The following is a 17353-nucleotide window of genomic DNA, read 5'->3' as shown; positions in this document are numbered from 1 at the left end:
GCCTTCGCGCCAGAGATGCACTATTTCACAAGAAAATGGTGTGATATCCTCTCCAACAAAAAGGCAAATATGTACTCTCTCCCGCTATCGTGACACGTAAGCACATAGCCGTAAATATTGACCATAAAAACCAGAAACTCGCTCCGTAACATCCCTGCCGCCTTCTACCAATTCTCTGGGATGTTCTCGATCCTCCGCCGTCCTTCCACAAACTACTACTCTCCACGTCCATCAAGTATTGAATGCTGATAGTCCTTTTTGAACGGGAAAATAGTAGGACAAGAAGGCACGCCTAAAGAAATTGACGAGAGAAGGGGAGAGTGAGTGGTGGGGTGTGAGTAATACGATAGACACAACAGTCCTTTTTTTTCGAATACTCTTGCGGTAACGCACTTATATGACACGTGCAAGAGGGTTGTGAGGAGAATAATAGGAACGCTGAGGGAAAACAATGAAATAACGGAGAGATAATTGACGAGGTATGTCGATGAATGAGCTCGCGCGGGAGCTGGGTATCTAATATTCCACCCCCCAGACAGCTTTTTCTCAAAAGCAAACGCCTCTTCCACTCGCCTCGAAAAAAAAAATCGGCATACCAAATGTCCCAAAAAAAAATTACTTTGCCGGAAGATAATAACGGCTATTTTGAGCTTAATATCCAAGGCTCATTGAATGCCAACGCATACAACTAAAAACATGGCCATAGATGGGGTATCATGTGTTTGTGAAACAATTCCCTATTTGATTTCCTTAAACAGGTCATCGCCGAGATGAGTATCGACTTTCGTCTTAAGAGCGCTCAACTCCGGAATCATCGGCGGAGGGGGACCAGCTGGCTTCTTAGGTTCCTCGATCTGGTGGTGGATCTGGTGGTGGTCGAATACTTGGCTAGCTCTCTTAGAAGAAGTATCGTGCGACCGTAACTTTTTGAACCAACCGCTGGCGCGTTTCGACTTCTTCTCTTCCGTAATCGTACTTGCTGTCCGGCTCGGGGGTCTTGAAGAAGCGGTTGGGCTAAGTAATGATCCTTGTTCATCGTAAGCATTGTTCAGTAAATTTCTGCTAAGCAAACGTCTGAGGCTGCCACGATTTGACGACGCGTGTGATGCGGGTGACGCGGGGCCGTCTTCACCAGGGCGCTTTACGCTGATATTGGCCGGGACAGTGTTAAGTTCGGGCTTGCTAGGGGATGTACCATGACCATTAACAACACCATTTGTTTCCTTCCTCTCAACCTCTTCCGGGAGCGGTGTCTTCGGCGGCGACGGAACTTCTTCCTTAGGAGTCTCTTTCTTCGGAACTGCCTCCTTGGGAACCTCTTCCTTGGGAATTTCTTTGTGAAGTTCTTCCTTAAGTGACGGAGGCGATGGGGGTGGGGGTGGAATATCAGTTCCGTCGGTTAGGGAGCCAAAGTGGAAGTCAAGAGCAGGAAGCTCGAAACGCTTGGCAGACGATGTTGCCGCGGCGCCATTATTTGTAGCGGACATGATTAGAACTTGGGGAATGCGCTGAGCTGACAAAGTACGTCAGGTACGGAGTCGAATGTTATTCGATGTCGGCCGTGCAGTAATCTAGATGTTTTATATTAGGATAAAAAACAAAACTACCAAAGGAAAACCTAGCACGAGAGCTGGGCAGGAGAGTGGGAAGAAAATACTAGTACGAACCGTGAACGCACGGGGCTCGAGAAGAAAGTGGCCCCCAGAGATCCCGACCGATTTGGAGATGATCGCAAGTTTTCAATGACAAAAATGCACAAGATTTTGGGTATTAACTATGCGTTTTCAGCGAGGGGGAAGAATCAAGAGCATCCCGACGCAACGCGATTTGTATTATCCAAAAAATTGATCACTAAGTCAAAGGCAATTGAAAGAGTGGTAAGAGGTCCAAAGCAGTAAGTGCGAGAAACAGAACCAGTGCCGCCAATCAGTGGCGCGGTGGGTTCTGTTTTCTGAGTGGAGAGACAGAAAGAGAGAGGCCAGGCTAGACCTAAGAAATGCTGGGATCAAGGGTTGGTCGAACGAAGTTGTGGCTGGGATACTTTAGTGTACGTAGGTAGCAGTAGTAGTTGTTGTTGTATTTATTAGTATTTTAGTTGCTCTTTTAAAATGAATTGGATTTGTTTCGAGGCCGTGCGCGAAGACCTTGAGGCTTGGGTTCGGGTTTAGGTTATGGGATAACTATTGGGAATGCGACTTTACGACTTTACGTCGATTAGGTAGCTCGGTATAGATTTTATAATACAGCTTAGCCCTTCCAAGAAAAACGAGGCACAATATCTTTAAATATGCGATTCGAGGGAGCGGAAGCTCAAGAACAAATATATGATTCTCAATGGTTGATCAGCATTGAACGTGATGTTGAAAAGTGGAAAGGTGGAAAGGTGGAAAGGTCCCTGGATTTCTACAATGGCTTGCACTTTGGCACTACCCAGGTACTATCCTAGGTACTACCTATGTAGATGTGGATTTTAGACTAAGAGCTAGGTCGAAACTAGTACCTCCAGGAAAGATTTACCATCCAAGCCTGCTACCTTAGGTGGAGAACACCTCCAATAAGGAAAAGCCTTGTTGGCCGATTTTGGAAATGGACTTACACGACCCCATTTGAGTTCTTGGTGGTACTATGTACGAGATACCGAGATACATACATTTAATAGGGTAAACTCACCATATTTTCCGCTGCTCATGATATAAAATCAGACCATTGTATATAGTAAGCATCCTATTAAACATCAATTTATTTGGGAGTATTAACCAACCTTCCTAGTAACCAATCTCAAGCTTAGTTCACTTGAAAAGATAATACGAGGTGTTTGCGTACGTAGCTGTATGAAATATCGTGATCCCAGCCCCCGCTTTATATACCGGTCTACTGCGCCTCATGTAAACATGAATAGGTACCCGCCATATGTTGTACCTAAGCCGAAGATCATGGGCGGTGGATATATCTACCTTGAGTTAGGGAGGTATGTATAAGGTACCTATTCCTGCTTCAAGGTAAGAGGGATATTAAGTCAAAAATAATATATATATCAACTTATATTCCGATAACTAGGTACCTATATAATCAATCATCCCGTTACTATAAAATACGATGTGTAGTTAGCTTGAGGAAGCCACATGTCAATGAGGTAAGGCATTCTATTGTTAGGTATCTAGACGTTGGGGATGAAAGAAGGAAAAGAAAAAAAGAAAAAAGGGGAGCGCTTACGACAGTTCCAGAGACTTGGAGAAGTGATGCCAAGACTCCACTCCGCAAGGACCGATCGTTCACTTTTATGTAGGTATTGTACAAGTCGATGTACATCCTATGACGGTGGCGGGGCCAGCGATGGCTTCTAAAAACGATGCCGATAGGCCACCCCTAGACAACCGGAAATTTTACACGTTGTGGCTGCAGCATTCCGCAGTTCCGTTTCACATAAGAGGCTTGCATATATCACGCCAGCCTCACTGTTGTTTGAATCGCGTCTTTAAACAGGGTATCTAAAAGGTACCTAAACAACCTTGTATCGGATAAGAACCGACATGCAAGTAAACACCGCGGACGCCACCTTGAGTAGGTAAACCGATACATACATATAAACCCAACAACCTTGTAAAACGTACCTATCGTATAATGCGTTACCTCTCCCCTAAACGCCTCTAAGGCCTGAATGCCTGGACCCAATCATGTAATCGATCAATAACAACAGGCATGATACCATTAAGGCTGTCCTCCAGAATTCCATCCAAGTGTCTAATTGCATCCTCTTCATTCATCTCTAGATGAAAACGCTCCTTGACCTTAAATACCGCCTTATCTGGCTCAATCTTAATATCCGGGATATTAGCATGGACCATCAGACTGAATAGGTTAAGGATTAGGTTTGACGATTTTCGCAATGCTGCGAACGCTAGAAAACAGTACTGTTTGAATTGCAAATACTGCTCGCTCGGGGGATTTGAGCCGCCCATGGCGTCGGCCATCTCTTTGCTAAGCTTGACTGCTGGCGCGAAAGGCTTGGGATCGCGGCCGAGGATAAACCCGAAGTCAGCATGGAAGAAATGTCCGTCCGGCGTTAGGAGAAGATTGTCGAGATGTCGATCGCCAACCCCAAGTATATAGGTAATTACACAGTAGCCCGCGCACGATTTCACAAACGTATCAAGGGTTTCCTTACGCACCCCCAGGTATGCTCGTTCGTCGGGATTATGCTGCTTAAGGTAGGCAAGAGCAGGGTTATTACGATATTTGTAAGACATCGCGGCAAATGTTTGGGAAGGGATAAACTGAGAAGCTCCGGCAGTCGTGCTCGTTGCAAGAATTTTGTAGGGCGTCAATTTCAGGTCCAAATTCTCCTTCTGGAGTAATTGGTCCATAAGGGTGATGATTTGAATGACAAGTTGGTCCTGACGCAGGTCGTCACCAGTCTTGAAGATGATAGGGTACTTGCTTCCCAATGTTGTCTTGAATGTAACCATAACTGGTGAAAGAGACGATTTAAAGACCCGCGTCTCTTCTGGAATGACTCCGGTAACCATGACTGATGGATCCAGGGCTAAAGGTACAGCAGGGTCAATAGACAAAAGTTCGTTTTTCGGATCTGCCAGAAAACTCTTGACTTTATCGGTCTTGCGGGCGACTGACTCGTTAGAAGCCTGTATTTCGGCCGAGATTTTAGACAATACGGTAACGAGCTCAGCTTGTCTTCTAATGGTTGCCCTCGTTTCACAACCACCTGGGCGCTTCTCAAGTTCCTTCATGAAGTCATACTGGACCTTGGCGTACATGGTACGGACTTCCTCTCCCTGTTCACTGCTCTTGTCGTCGTATTCGACCCCGAGGTACCAGTAGAAGTAGTTCCCAAGGGTGAAATTTCGGACAGCTCGCGAGATCAGAAAATCTGCCAGGGAAGATGCTTGCACGGTGGCTTCGTTGGAATCAGCTGAGATATGCTCGAACTTCAAAGCTTGGACTAGCTGTAGTAAGTAAAGGAGCAGCTCGTGGTCATCAGCCTTCCTCAATCGGTCCACAGCATACGCTCTCACGGCGTGGTTATCAAAGGTAGGACCTAGCAGCTCAAGCGCATCATCCACATCGATGTCAGTCCATTTACCGAGGACCTGGATGGCCTGCTTAGATTCGCTCTGGTCTTGCCAGTTGACGGACTTGATAAACTTCGTGAGAGCCCGTTTATCCTTAGCTAAATGATAGCGGAACTTCCAGACAAGATCCTTTTCTTCCGGAGACAGAATATGGGTAGGCGAATATAACATGATGGTATTAAGCTCATCGCGAACCTTTGCATTGGGCCTCAGATCTTTATCTAGTATCCCGTGGCGATGCTGACTCCTGACTAGACGTCGGTGCTTGCTTTCTGCCGGGTTATCCCGTGCGCCGACTTCAGGATCATATATTCTGACTATGCGACTATCCATTCTATTTCCTGCGTCACCAGGCCCATTTATACCTGGGCCATATGATACTTCTGGTGGGGGTTTTAGAATGATATTGGATTGAGAAGCTGAAAGATGCTGAAAAGACGACACAGCCGGTGGAGGGTATTCATGATCTGCGAACACCACAGGAAAGTCGAAGCGAGGTAATTCCACATTCAGCATAAATCTTGACGGCCCGGGTCTCGGCGGATCTTCAGCCGCTAAATCGGTTTTATCCTTTCCCCCATCCTTCTCTGTATTCGTGTTCTGCATCGCTTGACGTTGAAGTAATTTTATCGAGTTCTTCGCTGCTTTCAAGCCACGCTTTTCGGTTGCACGGAAGACAAGCTGGTCCAGCCATTCCACCCTAGGGATCTCGTTCATCTCGTGCTTTTTAAATAACTTCTCTAAACGGTCGAGTTCTTCGGCCTCCTTATCCACAAAAGTGGCGTCATCATTTTTGGAAGAACCTCTCTTCTTCTCTACGCTGGACGGCGTAGTGGTATTATCATTTCCATCTGCTTGTTTATGACGATGAATTATACATTTTTGCCTCCCCTTCTGAAGCTGGTTCTCTCGGTCGAAGAGTGGGAGCGTCGTTCCGCCGAAAGGAATCGCATGACCTTGAGCTTGTTTTCCGCCTGTGGGGGAGAGATCCCATAACGTTATTGCAAGGCATGAGTTAATGGGTAGAGATTTGTATGGTATCGGTAGATCAAGCCATTCGTTCCATCTAAGATGCTATTAGCCAACATACCAAGCCCCTCAAAGGTATTCACTCCATCATACCTTCTTTCATTGCGAAACGGTTTATACGACGTTTGTATCGGGACGGTCAGAGGTTTGGAGCCAGCCCATACTTGGACAGTGACGTAAAGGTCGGAATGAGGGCTACGTGAAGCTTTAAGTTAGGCTAAGCTTTTAAGAGGCAGGGATTGCTTAATCACTCGAATATAACACACCTCAAATTAGAGCCTATATGTCTAAGATCGGGCCTTTGTAACAACACCGAATATAGATGTGGTGTTTCTTCGCCCTCGAGATTAATTCTATATGGCAGGTTGTCAGTTCTCGACCGGCCCATAGCTGGCGGCAATCGGGAAACGGGCTTCTTACATGCGTATGCTGACTTGGCGGTCTAACGACTCCGAGCTTGCGAAAGAAAAGGGTTCCATTATCGAGATGCTTGTTCCATATTAGCTTGAATTTTGCGGGTGCGAAAGGGAGAATGCTCGGTAGTTATGGATAGGAAAAGGTGTAAATGGTGCAAATGATGGACGCATGTGCTCACTTAGGTAAGGTAGAGGCAGTACCTAGGTACCTACCTAGGGTAGGTAGTACATGGTAGTCCCTGCCGTCATCGTAGTAATCTTATCAGGCATTGAAGCCCAATCAATGACCCTCTCCCCACTGCCTACCCCTGCAGCTCTTGGGATCCACAGCGCTTCCAGATCCCAGGGAATCTTACCTTAATACAATACAAGACTACGCTTAGGCATGGTTTTAGGTACAATACACTGGAAGAATCAACAATTTCAACACACCTACGAAGCGGTATATTCTCTAAAACTTCAGGCATTTAATTCGATTTGCTCTAGCAAATTTTAATGTTCAGCCCTTGTCCTCTCGTACGGTTTTATTCAGCAGATTCGTACATGTACCCGGAGTTTTTACATCAGCCACTTTTATGACGAGCCACACAAAAAAAGTTGATGAATCAATTTAATCGAAAACGCGTCGAAGCCTGAAGAGCACGCGACTTGCGCGTCTCTTTATCGCAAGGGTATAATTGCACGTGGAGTTATGATACATGCTAACCAGCAATTAAAATATCTCCAATAAAACAATCATACACCTCAGACTTCAGCAATCCTAATTGTTTAATTGAGTCCATACTGGTTTAACTCCTTTGAAACGCCCAGTCAATCAGTCAATCATGTCGTCCAGAGATTCCTCTCCCGCGTCAGGATCGTCGGGCTCTTCACCGGATCCTGATAGTCGCCACAGTCCGTTAGTTATTCGAGACAAACGCAAAATGTCTGAGAGCGCTTCCAAAAGGAAGCGAGCCTTAACTAATGGCGCAGAGCATGCTAGTTCGCGGCGGCGCACACGAGAGCCGGATGGCGAGGGGGTGATAGAAGAAGAAGATTTTGATCCAGACCAATCTTTAGAAGAAAGACGCAATCTTCAACGGGGCTATCGGGATCTTCTCCGGGAGCTGCACGAGAATAATGACGAGTACATGAAGGACGAGTCAACAGGCCTACACGATACTCTACGGAAAGCAAATTTGCTACTATCAGGTGTCAAGCAAACTACAGAAGCAGCCATTGATTCCAAGCTTTTGGTTAGCACCGCGGATGCATCATACCGCAAAACGGTCCGCCTCACTGCTGGAAGCACCGCCCAAGGCATTGATGTGGATGAGTTTGTCTCAAAATGTATCACTTACATGAGACTAGGGTCCGGGATCGCGGAAGACGATGCGCCAGAACTAACTGCCACACAACAACACCGGAGAAGGCCTGGCCGGGTATCCCTAGGAGATGATGGGGAAGATGATGATAACATCGGCGATGAGGGTGATATGTTCAACTGGGAGCATCTTGGTCGGTTCGCTTGCCTTCCAAACATCAAACGCCCGGCAACACCAGGTTTCCTCCTTGGCCCCCTTTCTGCCGAGGTGAAGAAAAGAAAAGTCATCAAGCGTAGTGCTCCATTCAGACCGAACAATCTACAGGAAACGCGGCCTGAAGTTCTGGATGCAGAGGCTGTGCAAAGGTCAGAAAAGAACGATCTTACAGCTATCTGCTCCAAGATCCTTCAGAGGCTGAAGCAGGTGCAGGAAACGGCCCAAGATGCCGTAGAGGAGGCCGTCAACAACGGTGCAAGTGACGAGGATGCGCAGAGACTGATGGACCGCTATGGTCTAAGAGATACGGGCGGTATAGATCTCTTGAGATTCGTGGTAAACCCACGGTCCTTCGGACAAACTGTGGAAAATATGTTCTATGTCAGCTTTCTGATTCGAGACGGCCGTATTAAAATCGACTTTGACGAGAACAAGTTGCCAACACTAGGTAAGTTGAAGACTCGTTTCAAAAAGAAATCTCTCTTGCAGCACGCTAATGTCATTCAAGACCCAGTCGATCGCGAAGATGAAACGGCTGCCTCCAAACATCGAGCTCAGAAACAACAAGCTGTGTTCTCCATTGATATGAAGACGTGGCGTGATATCGTTGACGCGTTCAACATTACCGAGCCTATCATAGAACACCGCAAAGAGCAAAGCCTCCAAGGGCCTGGATCTCGGGGTTGGTATAACTAGCGCCAACTTCGCTCTCAATCACCTTTCTGTCGCAAGATACGCATGTACGGGCCTTTCAATATGGGCTCTGGTTACTGATTCTAATGCCGAATCAAAGTGTACATGAGACAGATTCTAGTTAATGTGTAGGGCCATAGGAAGATACCCCCAAAACAGGTAGAGACCCCAATTGTAATAAAAGGAAGCTTGTACACTTGATCAATGGTAAACAGGTACCTTATGGCTGGACAACAGGCATTAACCGTTCCTGAGTTGCCTTAGGTTCCCTTAGGTAGGTAGTTAGGTACCTACCTACCTACCACATGTAGGTACCTATAGGCACAACGTAAATGACATGCCTAAGGTTCCCACCTTCTCGAGTATTAGCAACCTTCCTGCCTTCTTTTCCTAAGATTCCGCATACAGTCAGAAACTCTTATTCAAGTCCCAAACTCAATTCTATTTCTAAAAAAAATCAGTTTTTTTTTTAATTCAACCTCTTTAAACCAAACAATCCTCCATCAATACTAGCCATGGTATTAACTTATCATCCCCGCTAAATATATCTCAACCCGTTTATTAGCCAACAATAATACATCCTTCAAAACTACCTACCTGACACTAATCAAAATGGATCAGCAGCCATCAGAGATCCTGCTATATTCACAAGTTCGAGCACGATGAAGTTCTCAAAACATACCGGGATTTGTTTGAAAGTCGTTCATCCTGGCCTCATCACACCTTGCCCGACAAAACCAGAACAATGCATCGCAATACTATTATTAGCGTCAATAGGGAAGAAGCGTTCCTTCCAGAAGGCGAAAAGAATGCGGATGTCGAGCAATATTACGTTATAATGATTCGTGCTGCTGGCGTATGTCCTTGGGCAAAACTGCCAGCAGGATGTAACAAGGTCCAGACAAGTACGGTTGAGTATAGCTGCCACTCGGCAAATGCCCTAAAGTTGGTCAAAATTTATAGGGTCACCCTTCAAAATGGTGGGGTGCATTTAAATTGCAGGGATGCTTTACTATGCTTTAAGATATGTTTGCGCTTAAGATAGTACACTATGCACTAAAAAAAAAGTATCCGGGGGTACGGGGGATTTGCTTTTAGCTTGGGTGTATTAGCTAAGGAGGTAAGTAGGTACTGTATTTCTAGTAGTCATAGTAGCTAACTCCCCTGTAATTATAGTGGCAAACTACCTAAATCTTAGCGTATAAGCCACTATCTACCCTTATGATTAGTGCCAGCTTAATACAGTGTTAATATTATTATTAGGAACATATGCTTGATTGATTGAATTGATTGAATTTCAGAGGTTAAGGCTATCTACCTACTTCTTACCTCCTAAAGTACGAAGGCGTATTCTTTTGCAGGTGGGAGGTATGCTGTAAGCGCTGTAAAATTTAACCAATAGGAGGGTGCGCATCTTGGAGGCTCAAAGAAGTCAACCCTTTTTCATGCATAATGTACCATAAATCCATATTTTGTTTTATTCTTTTCCTTTATTAGCCTTGGGGTATCTGTATCTCAACTTTACGTCATTTGCCGAGTGGCAGCTATGCTCAACCGTAGACAAGCGGGAATTCACGAAAATTTACCCACAGAACTCAGTTTAAAGGCATTACGAATTAATGGCGACGCAACAAAAGGCATAGGTACCGTGGAGTGTTACGTACCTAAGCATCTCCTCTTTCCAATACAACATCGTTTACCATCATAAAATATCCACACGTCCGAGGAGCCCAAACACTACAGGGAATTTCGGGAGAGGCTTGCGAATAGCATAAACATATCCGGGTTTGACTGTATAGTGCTTCCTAAACCGCAAGGACAACTTAACGAATATGGCGCCGTGATCTACATTGTCACATGACAAAAGATTCCATAATAATTGGTAGCACCACCCGTTTTTACGGTCGCTTTTTCGTTTTTTGATTTAGGACCATGTAATCCAACAGATCGGCAACCAGAAACCATTATTTTTTTCGTTTTTTGTTTCTAAATCAGGCCTCTTTCAATCCGATGAACCAATACCTTCCTCGGCTCTTTTTTCACTCTTCTATCCGGAGAACCATACACATTCTCACCATTGCAAGGCCACTACCTGCTCGCCGCCCTCCTCCTCCAGCGGCTCGAACGAAAGACCTGGAACTATATACGACAGCCTACCACCCTAGGAAGAAGATCCCATTCCCTAGACAAGCGGCTTTCCCCTCCCCTTGGAATTGGAAGGAAGGATGTTATTTTTAAACCTTAAAAAAAGAGTTATATATTGGAAGGAACAATGAGGACATTGTTATTTTTTGTTGCTGGTAGGATTGTCACATGACGCAAAGTATATATACTTATCTTGCTAGATGGATCATCTACAATAACCTCAACCATTACAACAACAATTACAATGATAATATATGACATACATCCTTGGCGAATGGGCTAGGATACCCCAAGATGGGCTCGACTGGCATGATATAAATAAATATTAATGCAATACCGACTCTCCAACCAGCCATATTTGGAGGATAAATTATTGTTAGAAGATTAATTTTATGTCGAAGAAGAGGAGTCAAAACTGGAAGACGACGGTTATTTCCTCTTGGAGCAATACTCAGATAGCGAATTCGGACCTGAGTACAACTACTGGACGATACTTCGTGGTGAATCCTCCAAAACAGAGAAGAGGACGTGTACAAAATGCAATAACGAACTCTATGAATGGTCTTCTCGGTCTACGGTCGAAACAACCTTATATCAAGGCCCTGATGACAGCGGAGCGTTAACAAGAAAGATCGACGAATTCATCTTTATTTACTTATTCTTCAGATGCTCCGCTCCAGCATCAGTTGACTTATTTTAGAGTAACTTTTACTCCTACAAACCGCACCCACATTGGAGTCTTTAGCAACTTGGCTCTCTCAGTATTCCGAGTATGAACCCCAAAAGTACGCCAACAGTGCACACAGAGGGCCTTTGAAAGCTACACCAATCAGCTCTATATTTAATTTCACTCTCCATCTACCTAAGGTTAAACATAATTCAACATCTCAGAGACTCAGCATAGCCACAACAGATTGAGGGCGGCCATGTTGCGTTCTTGGCGCTGCATAACGTCTCAATCTGTAGAAATCATATAAAGCCAATGCCGACCTGGTACAATCTCTGAATAAACTTGCTCAAGCCTTGATGGGAAATACAGGCGTTCAAAGAGCCTTAGCCGACACCTTGAAGGCGGCGCGCGAGTGAAAATCAGACCAGCCTGGAAAAGTTTTCTAATACATGCTCGTTTACTATAAAGACAAAGCCTATCATTCTGGTAGCACCTCTCCGTTCCAAAGCGCATCGGCAAAGAGTTCGAAAAAGCGACGCTAATCAACTATGATGCAATACATCCCCAAAGATATCCAAGAACAGCTCGACAGAGACGCGTCTGGATCTGGCTCGAAATGAAAACGAGGACTTTTTTTTTTTTTTTTTTTGACTGAAGGGCTTATGGTAGATCACTAGCATTAGATTAAAAAGTTCGATACACATGTGAAGTCTTCACATTCTATACTTGCGCGAAGTGGTGGCTAGCTAGGTTTCGCGGTTTCAAGCGAGATGAGTTTGCCTCTGGTTGTGAAGCAGATATTGCCTGGTCCAAAAACATGAAGGATTACGACGACAAAAAGGAGAACCGAACAAACATAATAGGGTTCTATCGGAGAGTTTATTAACAACGTACTGGAAAGTACCTTGATTGCACGATTAAGTGTCAGGAGTCTCACTTGAGACTCCTTGGAACAAAGGAGTCATTCTGTATATAGCTTTGGCTTCAAAGCACTTGTAGTTAGAGTTCCTTGCGGAACAACGAAGTTGTTTTACCTACTGCATGCTCTGCGATGTGACATTAAGTCTAGTATCCATATTAATTTATTTAGCGAGAAGACCGTCGTTAGCCTTTTATCCACTGCATATAACCTCATCAAATGACTTAGCATAATACCTAAAGCATCCTAAGAATACGGGAAATAGGGGCTATGGATATGGTAATATTGGGTACCTAGGTAGTACTAGTAAATACCAACCGCTAGCGGTCCCTTACAACCCCAACAGACGACAAGATTATCATGACTACTATGCTAGCATCATGTTACTTGTCGATGTATTAAGTAGTATAATCAAAACGTAATATTTCGTGGGCCGTCTTATATCGTTTCTTGGGTTTAACGAGTATGTTCCAACGCGAGTTTGGCAAACCTTGATCCAGGTATAAAGCAGCCCCATGATTATATGTTTAATTTATGATGAGAATGTTAACCATATAAATAAAGTCTGAGTATTGATATGAGACAGAACCTCGTAGATACAATGTAGCATTGAGACTCTAAATTGTACCTTTAGAAGAGTAAGAGGTAGCTACTTTTAGTATCAACCTATATCAACCTACAGCTATCTCTAGTCACCATAGTTGAGATTTCGAGTCTCCCGTTGAATAATAGAGCTACTTCCTTGCTTCGTAGGTCTACCTCGTTATAATGCACTCACTCGTTCAAAGAGGAGTACTCGGTTTATAGACATGCGAGTTAGTCAAATTGTGATCTCGACCTTCGAAGAATATGCATGTGTCAAACCCTGTGTCACGAGGTGGACCTAGAAGACATAATTAGAAACTTCGTTATTCTACGAGGGACTTTATAATAAGCTGCAGAAACTAGCATGTACATGGAGGAAATATATTTTGTTCTAGATGTCTCATCTGGAGTCCTAAACCCTTAGGTAACTATCTATGATACCTTGGCCACCTAAGTATAATATAATATTGTATAAATGCCTACTTGATAGGTATCATGATTGCCTCCAATCTGATTTCTACAGCTGAGCTCACAATACCGTTAGGATAGCTTTTGAATAGCGTTCAACATTCTTATAAAGCATTATGGAGGATACGGCCAATCTGGCTGTTAAAGCGACTAATATCGAACCTATTGTTTGGATTTGGCCTCGTAATGCTCAAGACCAAAAGGCGATCCGTACATCTGACAGCTGCGAAGATGTTCATTCGCCAGCGCCTTTGTAAGTTATATCAGTTTGATACAGCAGTGCACAAATTAGTTCTCATGGTTCGATATATAGCTGGCAAACGTTCATTAGATCAAGCAAGCAACCCTACGGTAATTCCAAGAAGAACGCCAAGGAAGATTTAAAATATGAAGAAGTGAGCGAAATAATTGGTAGTACCTGCTATCGCTCTAGGCCAAATATTAACATATATACATATATATCAGTCCGAGCAGAACGCGATTATCCATCCGGTCCCTTATACTACCCAAGACTGGTTGGACGATATATCACGTTAACGGTACTGCTAAAAGTTCAGTTAAAAACAGAGTACATTTGCGTGTTGACCTTCGAAAATACTTCTCACAGGCTTACGATCAATCGTATATGCGTAGCTGCGTTGCTCATGCTGTAGCTGGTGCATTCGAGTTTGCAGTCAGAAAGGGGGGCGAATCCAACTTCTCACCCTCTAGGCTATTCATCTGGTACTATGCTCGTCGCAATACAGAACATAACGAAAACCCTCGGGGGTCAGTCGAATATGATGTCGGCACCAGCGTTAGGAATGCGCTCATTGTTCTGTTAAAAGGCGTCTGCGACGAGCAACACTGGTCCTACGTATGCAGCAGAAGCGACGAGAAAACTCGTAGGTTCCCTCGCAATGCCAAAGCTGCAACAGAGCCTGATAAATATGCACGACGGAACGCCAAGCATTATTCTGCAACATACAAACGGATTGATTTGGAAAATTTATACGAAAACCTCATAGAGTGTCTCGACAGCGGGTTCCCCTTCATCTTTTCAATGAACGTGTACGACCAGTTCGACAAGAAAAGATTCAATGAAAAGAGTGGCTATATAATAAGTATGTTAGGTAGATGATGATTCTTTAGTTCTAGTCTGATCTGATAATCTTCCTCTTGATAGAAACACCGAGTTACATGGAGGACCGAGACGAGGGAGCTGGACATTCACTTCTAGCAGTTGGTTACATACCTGGCAATACTCCGCAGGATGATTTGTTTATCGTGCGAAACTCATGGGGGACTGACTGGGGCGACCACGGCCATTCCTATGTAGGCTATAGTTACCTGAAACAGTTTTGCAACGACTTCTTTACCGTCCGCTTGGACACGGCCCCCAAGAGACGTCGCGATGATGATGATTATGACGACGCTCAAAATCCATCCAAACACCAATGCCTACTGACATCACGTCTTACGGAGCTTCAAATTAGTGACGCTAATCCAGCATAACTTTTAAATGGATATATTAGTTATGTTAGGTAGTCACTCGCTTTCATTACCTACTCAGATTTAGAGATCCCTAAGGAAAAAAAAAATAAGATTATCGCCACACTTCAAAAGACCACCTCGTGATAATCACTGAGATCTCGTAACTAGGTCCCTATGAAGTAAGGACCTAGGTACCTAGTTATACTAACACTCCTTATAAGCCCAGCTGCGAACCAGGTACACACTACCAACTCTGTTTGAATCTCTTTGACGAATTTAGTTACAGAGCATAATAGAGATACCTTATATTGCCTAGAAATTAAGTTTAATTATTACTTGACCGTTAGTAAATACTTACCTGTAGTTTACACATTTATGTTCTATAAACGTCGTATTACGATGCTTTATCCGTTACTCAGTCTCGGGTACTTATAATAAGACAACCCTGATGGATCGCTATCAATTAATAAATCCCTTCCCTAGGGGATATTCGACACCGTAAGACTCGGTGGGGCTGCTGATCTATTCAGGGAGCGGCATTCTGCCGTCCGGCTTATTCCCAGCGGAGACTGGGTAAGCAGGAGAGTGGAACTGAGCGGTCTTATATCTTGCGTAATATTCCGAGTCCTAGACTCTCCGCATGTGAGCTTGGTGGGGACGCTTATACCTTAGACTGCTTCCCAACTGCGTGTATAAATATTATTGGCGGTGACGGTAAGACGTCGTACTTGTAAATTCTAGCTTGGCATTGCCGTTCGACTTAGCTACCTCACTTGATACTAAGGTAATTTACTCGAAAATATGGCCACTGAGACGTCTACATCCGGCTACGTCACTGTATCTGACGGCGTGCGCCTGCGATACTGGCAAGACGGGCCGGTGTCCGGTCCCAACATAGTGTTCATCCCGGGCTGGGTCCAGACGGCGGCGCAATTCCGGAAGCAGGTCGAGCACTTCCAAACCGCGTTCCGCGTCACCACCTACGACCACCGCGGCCACGGCGAGTCGGACAAGCCGTCGTTCGGGTACCGCGTGTCGCGGCTCGCCGCGGACCTCGACGCCCTGCTCGCGCACCTCGACCTGCGCGACGCCGTCCTCGTCGGGCACTCCATGGGCGCGGCGGTCCTCTGGTCCCACTGGGACCTGTTCCCGCGCGACCGGATCGCCAAGCTCGTGTTCGTCGACCAGGCGCCGTGCATGACGATCGACCCGACCTGGGCGCCCTCGCAGGCGGCCGAGTCGTCCGCGCTGTTCACCGCCGCGCAGCGGTTCGACATCGCGGCGGCGCTGCGCGGGCCCGGGTGGGAGGAGGCCTGGCGCGCGCTGTCGCGCAGCTTCTTCACGCCGGAGGCGGACCCGGCGGACGTCGAGTGGGCGCTCGCCCAGCAGACGAAAGCGTCGCGGGAGGGCGCGGCCGCGCTGATCGCGGACCACGTCGCGCTCGACCACAGGGACGTCATGTCGCGGATCGACGTGCCTACGCTGACCGTCGCCGGGCGGGGGAGCTTGTTCCCGACGGCGGGGGCGGAGTGGATTGGAAAGCAGACGGGGGGGCGGGTTGAGATTTTTGAGAAGGGGGAGGGGGGTAGCCATTTTATGTTCTGGGAGAACCCGGAGAAGTTCAACAGGATTTTGGAAGAGTTCTTGAGTACCTAACCTAAGTTGAATATCTAGGGAGGTAGATGCTCTAGTCGTGACTTATACACGAGCGTGTTCAGGTCTTGGAAATATTGGAGCACATCTGCTACCTTTAAGTGCCTTGGTTAGTAGGTTTACTTCTCTTAATAACCTAGGAGGATTTATTTACTACTGTACCTTAGTGTTTCCTAGTAGATACATGGGTGACGTAGTAGGATAACCGTCAGCCTCACTCAGACTTGCCTGATAGATTTAGTCCGCTTTGCCCATTTCTCCCCCTTTCATGGGTGTTCAAGGTCTAGCCCCCCCCTTCTTGTCATCTCTATCACTTGTCCCATAAATGTCTGCAACTGCCCAGCGATGCTATACTCTCTATACAGCATGAAAGTCAATATCACCAGGCTTAGAAATAGAGCCCTTTGAGAAATATTCGCTATGAATAGTAGCGAATGCTAGCTGTGTCCTTGGAGATTCAAAGAACCTCACAAGTGCCGCAGGATCGACTTCTAGTAGACAGGATGAAAGAGCAAAATATGATATGTCTAGGTGGTTTGCTACCAACCTAGTAGTAGAGTATAAGCAAGTGACAGTTAGAAACCACAAGAAAATAATTGTCTTCAGACAACCAAATTATAAATTAAAAGCAAAGAGACTGCTGAAAATACAAGAGTGTATTCAAAATTCCACACGCCTGTGTTTAAAATGTA

General features: G+C 45.4%; 5 protein-coding genes across 5 annotated transcripts; 3 read left to right on the top strand and 2 right to left on the bottom strand.

Moving 5' to 3' along the window:
* Window positions 1–714: 714 nt before the first annotated feature.
* F4812DRAFT_15695 (uncharacterized protein) lies at window positions 715–1935 on the bottom strand. The gene is made up of 2 exons (XM_047929773.1): window positions 1668–1935; window positions 715–1571 (listed from the first exon to the last, which is right to left on the bottom strand). Exon 2 carries the CDS (start codon window positions 1485–1487, stop codon window positions 738–740), a length of 750 nt encoding a protein of 249 aa, XP_047794827.1. The 5' UTR covers window positions 1488–1571; window positions 1668–1935; the 3' UTR covers window positions 715–737.
* Window positions 1936–3458: 1523 nt separating this feature from the next.
* On the bottom strand, window positions 3459–6695 carry F4812DRAFT_409188 (phosphatidylinositol 3-kinase). The gene is made up of 4 exons (XM_047932422.1): window positions 6540–6695; window positions 6386–6472; window positions 6213–6314; window positions 3459–6156 (listed from the first exon to the last, which is right to left on the bottom strand). The coding sequence occupies exons 1-4, from the start codon at window positions 6596–6598 to the stop codon at window positions 3648–3650; spliced, it is 2757 nt and encodes a 918-aa protein (XP_047794826.1). The 5' UTR covers window positions 6599–6695; the 3' UTR covers window positions 3459–3647.
* Window positions 6696–7183: 488 nt separating this feature from the next.
* F4812DRAFT_15642 (uncharacterized protein) lies at window positions 7184–9122 on the top strand. Its single transcript, XM_047929767.1, has 2 exons — window positions 7184–8503; window positions 8564–9122. The coding sequence occupies exons 1-2, from the start codon at window positions 7360–7362 to the stop codon at window positions 8749–8751; spliced, it is 1332 nt and encodes a 443-aa protein (XP_047794825.1). The 5' UTR covers window positions 7184–7359; the 3' UTR covers window positions 8752–9122.
* A 4529-nt stretch (window positions 9123–13651) lies between these two features.
* Window positions 13652–15029, top strand: F4812DRAFT_454322 (uncharacterized protein; the record flags this gene model as incomplete). The annotated part of the gene is made up of 4 exons (XM_047936628.1): window positions 13652–13788; window positions 13849–13930; window positions 14143–14638; window positions 14701–15029. 4 exons carry the CDS (start codon window positions 13652–13654, stop codon window positions 15027–15029), a joined length of 1044 nt encoding a protein of 347 aa, XP_047794824.1.
* Window positions 15030–15668: 639 nt separating this feature from the next.
* On the top strand, window positions 15669–17138 carry F4812DRAFT_464631 (alpha/beta-hydrolase). The gene has a single exon (XM_047938361.1). The coding sequence runs from the start codon at window positions 15810–15812 to the stop codon at window positions 16662–16664; it is 855 nt and encodes a 284-aa protein (XP_047794823.1). The 5' UTR covers window positions 15669–15809; the 3' UTR covers window positions 16665–17138.
* Window positions 17139–17353: the final 215 nt, after the last annotated feature.

Source organism: Daldinia caldariorum (genome assembly GCF_022478825.1).
Source record: "Daldinia caldariorum strain CBS 122874 unplaced genomic scaffold F4812scaffold_1, whole genome shotgun sequence".
NCBI classification, from domain to species: domain Eukaryota; kingdom Fungi; phylum Ascomycota; class Sordariomycetes; order Xylariales; family Hypoxylaceae; genus Daldinia; species Daldinia caldariorum.
Note: the sequence above shows the minus strand (reverse complement) of the source record. Positions and strands in the feature narration are given on the sequence as shown.